This window comes from Callithrix jacchus, chromosome 11, assembly GCF_049354715.1.
Source record: "Callithrix jacchus isolate 240 chromosome 11, calJac240_pri, whole genome shotgun sequence".
NCBI classification, from domain to species: Eukaryota; Metazoa; Chordata; class Mammalia; order Primates; family Cebidae; genus Callithrix; species Callithrix jacchus.
In genome coordinates this window covers 103,458,836-103,469,432 of record NC_133512.1, presented here as the reverse complement: position 1 = coordinate 103,469,432, position 10,597 = coordinate 103,458,836, and the positions used below count along the sequence as shown (strand labels likewise).

The 10,597-nt window shown below is 38.9% G+C and overlaps 1 protein-coding gene across 1 annotated transcript; it reads left to right on the top strand.

The window, feature by feature from the left end:
- Positions 1 to 4,373: 4,373 nt before the first annotated feature.
- On the top strand, positions 4,374 to 7,365 carry LOC100399218 (olfactory receptor 2A5). Its single transcript, XM_017975539.4, has one exon. The coding sequence runs from the start codon at positions 4,515 to 4,517 to the stop codon at positions 5,445 to 5,447; it is 933 nt and encodes a 310-aa protein (XP_017831028.3). The 5' UTR covers positions 4,374 to 4,514; the 3' UTR covers positions 5,448 to 7,365.
- Positions 7,366 to 10,597: the final 3,232 nt, after the last annotated feature.

Sequence of the window (10,597 nt, the reverse complement as noted above, 5' to 3'; positions counted from 1 at the left end):
CTTCGAAAATCTTTGGTCATCTGCCATCTCTGTCCTTGGAATGACATTCTCTTAGTTGAGCCCTCATTTTATTTATAAAGTAATAATTACTTTTAATTTTCACAATTAAGTTTTTGCCCATTTGTATTGTAAATCTGATGAATAGCTTAATAACAGACTCTTTGGAAATTAAAATTTTCTGCACATATCACTTAATACTCAGCTTTGTACCCCTAGTAAGGGGCAATGAAATTGGGAAATTATGCCAAAAAACTGCTCTATTTTTCTTGAAGGATGGCAATGGCTTTCTGTTAGTAACTTTGGTTTTATTTTATTTTTACTGTAAGTATTAACAAGCGTAGCTTTTTACAGAAAAATATTCTTGTTTCTAGACAATAGAGTTATCATTATTCATATGATTAAATTGAGTACCTTAGTTTGCCTGCTGGGGTTACATAGAGCACAGCTTATTGATTTTCTTCATTTTTATTTTTTTTAGTCTCCCACCTATCTCTCTGGTCTTTCTTCTTGTTCTGTTTTGGAGATTTATCTTTCTCTGTCCACCTTCCAAATATGGGTTATTCTTGATACTGTTCTTGACCTTCTCTTTTTTTTCTCTCTAAAACTCCTCTACTCTCCCTGAACACTTATCCATTATCGTGACTTTATCTGTTAAATCTGTACTTTGACCCCGATATCTCTAATGAACTCCAAAACAACTTAATTAATTCTTTATTGGACCAAGCCACCTCAATAGCCATCATGCTCAAAATTATATTCTTTTTTTAGCCCTTGCTTTTAAATAATATCTTGCTCAGCTATTCCTCATGTAATTGAATGAAAACACTTTATATACAGCCACACAAACCAGAAGCCTGGGGAGCATCCCAGCTCTGCTTGGTTTCTCACCACACACCAAGTCACTGAATACCGATGATTATATTTCCTTCACATGTTCCATACCCATTTCTTCCAGCCTGTCCCCACGGTTACCATCTCAATTTAGGTACTCACTTGAAAATGCAGACTCTACAGATAGCTGGGACTCACAGTCTCCAATCTCATTCTTTTAAACAATCCTTCACATTAACCAAACATTAATCTTTGTAATATCATATCTTAGTCAAATCGTTTTGCTTTTTATTTCCAATGAAGTCCAACAGAAGCTCATCTATGAGCCACTTTCCTATTATTATTATTATTATTACTATTGCTGTGCCCTCCTTATAACCTAAAGTGCAGCCTGGTATGTCTTTTTTTTTTCTTCTAGTTACTTCTTTATTATTTTTACACAGCTTTACAATTTTCACTGAAATCTCTTAACTCCTCCATGCAAAGTCAAAGCCTTCCCAAATTGGACCCAATTCCTTTGGTACCAACAGGAAAATAACTTACAATCTTTGAAATCTCCAGACTCAGATGTCTCTTCAGACATAATTGAATAGGTATGGTCCAGCCTGGCATGTCTGCCTGAAGAGTGTCTGAACTTTCCATCCACGGGAAAGCCTTTCCCTATCTACTTTCAGAAGAATCTACCCCACCCTCTCATGGTGCCTGCTGTGTACTGTGAACACATGTATCCCAGGTCCTATACTCTTTATTTGCATGGCTCACTTGTAGGCAGACTATAAACTCTTGGAAGATGGAGACAGTATCTCACTAGTGTTTGCTTTTCCAGTGTCTTAAGATGACCCCACACAGAGCAGATGCTCAGTGAATGTAAATTGAATGAGTGAATTAATAAATGAATGAGATGATTAATTATTCAGTATATCTACACATGGATAATTGTGGATATAAAATATCCATATGTGGATAATATATGAATAATTGAAAGCATCTTGGCAAGATTTTATGTAGTCCTTCAGTTTTAGGTAATCAGTAAACTTATTTTATTTTTGTTAAGTGTGTCAGCTTTCTTTCCTAACCACTGTCCATAGCTACTAAACTTCTCTTGTCATTCTTCCAGAGATTCCAAAATAAATACTCCTTGAGCTTCTTCATTCTGTCCATAGAAATATACCTGCTTTGAAACCTTTATAGCCTTTGAGCCGAAATCACAGGCATGTTTCCTAGTCTCACCTGTTAGCCCACAATTAACAACCTACATCCCTCTGGAGTGAGGAACCAAATGTGTTCTGACAAATGAGATGTGGATATTTCTCTCTACAATGTTGCCAACCAGCAAACACACACACATATGGACATATACATAATACATATACAGGTAAGGGACATACACATAAAGGGGATAATCAGAAATATTTTCAGGCATCCTCCCTCTATGCTTTATTATGTGAATATAAACATAGCCCCTGTACCTGAGGCACCATTACATCAGAAGTTTCATTGAACTTCATGAGTGTATCATAGTAAAGGTGAAGGTGCGAGTTACACATTTGCTGCCCTCAAAACACCAGGGCTTCTACCATGACAGCTCTTCAAGGCCAGCCTTACTCTGGCTTCTGTCTTCTCTTATTTCCTAACCCTATGTCAAATCTCAGGCACTATGTGGAAAAGCCTCAGAATCTTTCTCACCACAGTGTGGAAGGGTTGATAGAAGTATTTTTTTTTTCTTATCTATCAATACCCAAGTTAGAATTAACTAAGAAGAAGGAGATTTTCAAGACTTTATGACAGAAGCATGATGTTCTGCCTCTTCCAAGCTCCCTTTAATCCACCCAGGGCAAGACTGAGATCCATGAACTTACCACAGTTCAAATACTTAGGGGGTGTAATATGCAACATGGACCCTGGAGAATGCATGTTCTTATTACTACAAGAGTTTTATGTGTAGAGATCCAGCTGGTTATTACGTCAACAACTGCCAGCTTCTTTTTTTTCTCAATGCCCATCCCCAGAGCCCAGAGAATTGGAGACAGGAGGATAAACAACCTTTGTTTCTTCTGGTAGACACAGAGTCTGACTGCTGTGTATTCTGGTTTCCTTAGGGACTCTACCTTGTCCTCAGGAACAATCTGTGAAGGCTTGAGTGGAGATAATTCCACCATAAAACCTATACTGCTAGGGTTCCCAGAAGAGCAGGCTGCAGTCTTTGCATCAGCCTGCATTAAGAAAAGAGAGATGCCCCTGCGACTGGAAATTTCTTCTCTTAGAGGCTGCTGGTGGGAGCAAGATCCTCAGCTCTGGTCTTCAAAAGCTCCTGTGATGTCTGCACTATTTCTCTAAGTATAATTATATTTCTCAGACAAGACCAGGGCTGGTACCACAGTAAGTAAAGAGTCTTTTGTAAAGTCTGGTCATTTAGAGAAGCTAGGGTCTGGAGGAAGGAAGGGCTCCAGAAATTGGTACATAGAACGGGAGATACAGAATTTATTGGCAGACAGTTTCCTGGGCTTGAGGTAGGGTTAGCATTTGCAGAGGTGGAGTCATAAGCTGCACATTGAAAATGACACATTGATCATTTAACTTTTGTATATGTCTGTGAAACATCCAGGTTTTCCCTTTCTATAGTCCCCTATATGGTTGGGGGAATGACAGCCAGAGAAAATCAAAGAAGAGTCTGAAGACTTGACCAAAATCTAGGATATGTTCTTTGAATGTTATTCCTAATGTAATGCCTTTAATTCCCCCATCCATCCATCCATCCATCCATCCATCCATCCATCCATCCATCCATTCATCCATCCATCCATCCATCCATCCATCAATTCATCCAGCAAGTGGAGTGGACACTGTGCCATCAAGAGCACCTACTGAGAACCAAGGAAGCAGCCCTGCAGGGGGAAGGGGTGGAGGCAGGAGTTTGAATATTATCTGGTTAACCCTTCACATAGATAACCACTTGCTCTGGCCATATCAGAAATGACTTCGATAAATGCTTGCCAGATTAGTGATGGCACTCTTTCTTGGCTTGCATCCCAAGGGAAACAGCCAGATTTTCCTGAGTAGCTTCGGGAAGTAAAACACTTAATGCCAGCTTTATTTTCCCTGGATCTAGTAAACACAGGGAAACAACCCTCTTTGAAATTTCATTTGTAAACCTCATTTCCTAATTCATGCTTTTATGGATGTTCTCTAATCTTTTACTGAGCACCTGCACGTGCAATGCACTCTGCACAAGTTGCAACATAAGAGAAAACCAAATATTGAAGAGAAAGTGGGGGAAAATACTAAGTAAATTAGAAAGCAAAACACAGAAGAACATGGGTACGATCCTTACTCTAAAATAAAACAGCTAGTCATTCAGAAAAACAACTTACTCAGTGGCTGCCCTTCTAATAGTAAAAATGTGGGTCTTGCAATCCAAGTTAAGTAGAATTCTGTGGGACTAGATACAGTATATGACACCCTGTCTGCATTTACACTAGTTCCCCGAACTGAATCTTTTTTTGCTTTACCATGGATTAAAGGATTTGACATGATGACTCTGAAAAACCTTGCTGATAAGTCAGCACCCTGTGTGCACCATAATCCCCCTCCTTTGGTTAAGTGACTAATCGGAATCTGCATTTGCTCCTCAGCACACAGCTCATTGCCACAGCAGAGTCCAACGCAGGTACTGTCACAAGGGCATGAGAGAAAATCAGACACGGGTCACAGAATTCATTCTCCTGGGATTTCCCCTTGGCCCAAAGATTCAGATGCTCCTCTTTGGGCTCTTCTCCCTGTTCTACATCTTCACCCTGCTGGGGAATGGGGCCATCCTGGGGCTCATCTGGCTGGACTCCAGACTGCACACCCCCATGTACTTCTTCCTCTCACACCTGGCCATCGTAGATATTTCATATGCTTCCAACAATGTCCCTAAGATGCTGGCAAATCTTCTGAACAAGAGAAAAACAATCTCCTTTGTCCCATGCATCATGCAGACCTTTTTATACATGGCTTTTGCTCACACTGAGTGTCTCATCTTGGTAATGATGTCCTATGATCGGTATGTGGCTATCTGCTACCCTCTGCAATATTCTGTCATCATGAGATGGAGAGTGTGCACAGTCCTGGCTGTCACTTCCTGGGCATGTGGCTCCCTTCTGGCCCTGGTCCATGTGGTTCTCATCCTGAGGCTACCTTTCTGTGGGCCTCATGAAATCAACCACTTCTTCTGTGAAATCCTGTCTGTCCTCAGGTTGGCCTGTGCTGACACCTGGCTCAACCAGGTGGTCATCTTTTCTGCTTCTGTGTTCATCCTGGTGGGGCCGCTCTGCCTGGTGCTGGTCTCCTACTCACGCATCCTGGCGGCCATCCTGAGGATCCAGTCTGGGGAGGGCCGCAGAAAGGCCTTCTCCACCTGCTCCTCCCACCTCTGCGTGGTGGGGCTCTTCTTTGGCAGTGCCATCGTCATGTACATGGCCCCCAAGTCCCACCATCCTGAGGAGCAGCAGAAGGTCCTTTCCCTGTTTTACAGCCTTTTCAACCCGATGCTGAACCCTCTGATCTACAGCCTGAGGAACACAGATGTCAAGGGTGCCCTGAAAAGAGTGTTGTGGAAACAGAGATCAAGGTGAGGGATGCCAGGGAAAGTCTAGAGGGTTGAAGATTTGCTCCAAATGAGATTGGTAAGAATGATTATGTAAATGCCTTACAGTCTCATCTCTTAGATTTATGCAGATCACAAAGCACATGCAGAAGGGTGCAGAGCCCACAGGCCACGAAGAGAAGAGTTGTGTGGTGCATCACAGGAGCAAAGCACCAGCTCACAGCTGCCAGATCAGAGCCCTACCCAGGATCTGCTTTCTGTTCTTTTGAGACTTAGTTCTCTCAGATTTCCTCTTAAATTCCTCTATTGTTTCCAACTCTTTTTGCCGTAACTATATACTGATAATCCCATGCCATATGCTACTATAAGAGTGCACTTGTAACAACACAAAATAATTACTGACCTTGGTTAAGCAGCCCTCTACTAGGAATGTAACAAGAACTAAAGTAGAGCCAATGCCTGCTCTGGAACCTAAAGCCTAAGGATGATGACATTAGTACTGGAAGTTCATCTAAGTCACCCCAACAAATCCATTTCCGTAAAAAGCAAAGTTCAATTGTATAGATTTTTTTTTTGTATAAAAGAGAAATATCAGGATCTTTGTTTCATTTCACTTAATTCTAGACCATTTAATTAGAAAGAGCTTGGAAATATTTTGCATTTAGAATAAATATGAGAGAAAGTTGTTCAGGGTAGTTACCTTTCTCAGAATTCACATTGCAAAGCCGAGTGTAGGTGACAATTTATCTTTATGGTAATTACATACAGTATTGTAGGAGTAAGAAAATACCACGAAGGAAGAAAGCATCAAGGGAAACTGACAGCTTGATGTAACATCATAAATCACCACTTAGAACCAAGAACATGACGGGTCCTGATAAGGATATTTAGGACCCTCAACAAAATTTCGAAAAGAAGCTACTCCGGGTGATATAAATCACATTTCCTGGACCCAAGTGGTCAGAATGACATGGACAAATAATTTGTTTTATTTTAATACAAGTCTGAGTCCTAAATGATCAGCATAGTATAATAATGATTTTTTTTAACACGTTGTGTATGGTACCTATTGGAATTCTCTCTTTTTTCTCCTAACACTTGTAGTATTGCAGGCATTCAACTGTATGGCATGTGATGATATTACATTATCTGCTGCCTGTAGCTTTTCTATTTTTACAATTTTAAAAATATATTCTTATCACTCTGTTTCTTCTTCCATGAAAGAAAGGAGCAAGGGGGAAATTCTTTGCTCCTACTCTCTCTCCGAATGCACTATTTTCTTTTAAGTTCTCAAAAAGCCTAGTTGCTAACTACTCTGCTTATCCATTCATCTCAGTTAAACATCCTGCTTCTGGTGATTGTCTTTGTTTGCATATCACCATGCTTTGAGGATATTTTTTAGCCAGCAGAAATTCACAAACCTTGCTCTGCTCCTTTCAATGGAGAGAAATTTGAACAAAAAAATAAATACTGGATCTAAATTTAACTATCAACCACTATGGAATTATTGTGTATGGTACTCTAAAGCTAGTAAGAGAAAACAGGCAATATTTTCACATAAAAAAGACTTTCTAACTATATCTGGAATGATTATTACATCCCTCAAAATATGTATACTTCATATTCTGCTTAAAACCTTTAAAAGAAAATGGAAACAGGAAATATATAGGATAATTATTCTTGTATAAAACATAAGCCATAAATTTGGATTCAGAATTTTTTACCTAGAGTACAGTAGAAAAATCAGGGGACAGAATTCATCCGATGTCAGTTCTAAATGATTGGGAAAGAATAGGCCAAAAAGACCACACTTCTACAGAAAGTGACAAATGTAAGATGAATTATAAAGAAATGTTCTCTAGCCGGTCTGAATAGTGGCTCTGATTTTATATGTGTCACACACACACACACACACACACACACAGACACACACATACACACACATATATATAACATTACAGAAAAAATATCTGAGTATATGAGAAATTACTATTAATCGTTTTCATATATGAGTTCTAGGATTTTAACAAAGTAATTATATTTTAGTGTTATGACCTCATTACATATACATATTTTCAACATTAATCAGTTTCCAAAGGGCTGGGGGAAAGTGAAAAAAAGATGCGTTGCTTTAGGTTGCAAGTCCTACTGAGTGCTTCACAAATGTTACCTGATTTATCTGACATAAACATCACAATGGAGTCACTATTATTTTCTCTGTTAATAGATAAGTAAACAAAGTTCAGAATGATTTAATAACTTGTCCTATACTACGCAACCAGCAATAGAACTGAGTGTTATGGATTGTATTGATTGCAAACCCAAACTGCTTCTTATCATTTTTCTACCTAAAACATTACAAATTTTAGCTCAAAAGGGGTTAGACTCAACATCCACATGATGGGGCAGAGTCTGGAAGAAAACAGAGTTTACAGTGTTATAGTCAAAGTCTTAACACCAGAAAGAATACATCCTGTAGCCAACTCATCTTTGGAGGATTCATTATCACCTTTGGGAAGAGTAAAAATTCTCACATTAGCGGCATAATTATTTTCCAATAGTAACTCCCTCCTAATTCCTGTCTGCAAAATCACATGGCCTCATAAGGCATTGCCTCAAAGGGACAATCTGAATGAGAGACATCCTGCTGTTCTCAGTATCTCATCTTACCTATGATTGTGGTCTTCTGTCTATCAAGTGTACCCATCTGTGTTCCTTCCCTTCATGATGTGATGAGTGCTTTTCCAGGAAGTATCGCTATCTCTCCTGTGTACTGATCTGTGATGGACCTACCTTACCAGTGCTCTAGGCTGCTAGGACTGAGAAAGGGGGAACCCAGCACAGGAGCAAGCTGAGATGCTTGTTCTGTGAGATTCACATCTCAGTTGTGCCACCACTTGCTAAATAGGTCTGCTTCTAGGAATAATATGGCCACCTCAATCCTGAGTTTTATTTTAGGTCAGATGTGGCTAACAATGTTTCAGCTAGGTACGTTATATGATTTTTGTGAATGCTAAATGAAATAATTTATGTCACTCTGATTTGAAGAGATGTATTTTTGTGAGGAGATATAAAAACAATGAAAATGATCACATAGTAAAACTAAGAGCTGGTAAAATTCATGACCAAACAACTACAAAATTCAATTTTATTTTAATGATTCACAAATTACTGTATTTACTGACCAATGGAAGCTTCTCAAAAAATCTCAGCTATTTGCATTTGCAAGTTTCTGTGCCTGTTTTTGTTTTTATTTGGTTAGTGATATTGGGGAAGATCTCCACCAAAGGAGGTTGAAGGTTAGTGTACAGGAGGTTGGGTAATAAATAGTGTTCATTGTTCCTGCTAGTAGACAAAATTGTAAGAAGAATCCTACATAAAATTTTACATTCACTATATAGCTTCAATTCCAAAAGGATTCTTAAGACAGCATCTAGATAAGAAATAATTAGTCCATTGCTTTGTTACATTCACTCTCCCACCCACACACTAAGAATTCTCATCTGCTATGTACCTAGAAGAGCTCCTCTAAGAAATCTCAGGCTCTGTATGTAGAGATAGAAACTCACCCTGGTGACACCTTGTTAGTTGGCTGAAATTTTGGCACTCACAGTAGCCAACTTCTTATATTGGTCCCTGGCCTTACTATTGTCCTGAATGCTAATGATATTAGGAAAGAAGTGAACAAATAAATGAGTTAACAGCCATAAATAATTTTCAAAATGACTGCCTTTTCATAGCCTGGAGAAAAGGAGGAAAAATGCAGACAGGATAGTTGTCTTCATATTTCCCTCAGAGAATCTTGCAGGAGGCAAACATAGTTGTTTATTGCCTTCCCCAAAGTGGCGAAAAATATCCTAGAATCAAAAAGTAGGTTTATATAAAAGTGAAATTAAAATCAATATGAGAAAGTAGTTTTGAACATGGTAACTCATGGAATAATGAGGCCTTGTGAGTCGGTCTGCAGCCTTACTAGAGAGAGAAACATAAAGGTTGAGTAAAACATAAATACATTCAACAGGCATTTGCAATAGAGTCTTTCCAATGTGTCTTCAATGTTGAAAATTTAAGATTTCATAATAAATTTTTCATTATATTTTTTTAATGAGGGAAGGAGTTTAACCTAATTTTAAACAAATTTGTAATAATTTTAATATTTTTAAATGGTAACTCTAAGATAATCTTTTTTCTGTGTCAAAATCCTATCTTGTTCTTCTGAGAATTCAGCAGAGTTATCAAAAGAATATATGCAAGTAGAAAAAATTGTTGTACAAGCTTCATACTTGTAGTTCTCTCCCTTTTTGAATATACTTTAAGCTCTGGGGTACATGTGCTGAATGTGCAGATGTGTTACATATGTGCCATGGTGGTTTGCTGCATCCATCCCCCTGCCATCAACGTTAGGTATTTCTCCTAATGTTAGCCTTCCCCAATCCCCTCACCTGACCTGCTAACCCTCCCCTACACCCCCACTTCCCTACAGGCCCCGGTGTGTGATGTTCCCATCCCTGTGACCATGTGTTCTCATTGTTCAATACCCACTTATGAGTGAGAACATGCGGTGTTTGGTTTTCTGTTCTTGTGTCAGTTTGCTGAGGATGATGATTTCCAGCTTCATTCATGTCCCTGCAAAGGACATGAACTCATCTTTTTTTATAGCTTCATAGTATTCCATGGTGTATATGTGCCACATTTCTTTATCCAGTCTATCATTGATGGGCATTTGGATTGGTTCCAAGTCTTTGCTATTGTAAACAGTGCCTCAGTAAACATATGTGTGCATATGTCTTTATAACTGAATGCTTTATAATCCTTTGGGTATATACCCAGTAATGGGATTGCTGGATCAAAAGGTTCTCTCACTTTAATTCCCACAATGCCATGACAACTTTATTTCTATATATACATGGTTTTACATTTTAAAATATTAGCCTCATAGTCAGTGATAGTAGCTCAATAACTTTTGCCTTAAACACGGGCACAGTGGCTTGCACCTGTAATCCCAATGACTGGGGAGACTGAGGTGGGAGGATCTCTTGAGCCCAATAGTTTGAGCCCAGTAGTATGAACATGCTATGTATTCCAGCCTGGGCTACAGAGTGAGACCCTGTCTCTGAAAACAAAACAAAACAAACAAACAAAATAAAACCCCACAGAGCAGTGACAGATAAATGATAA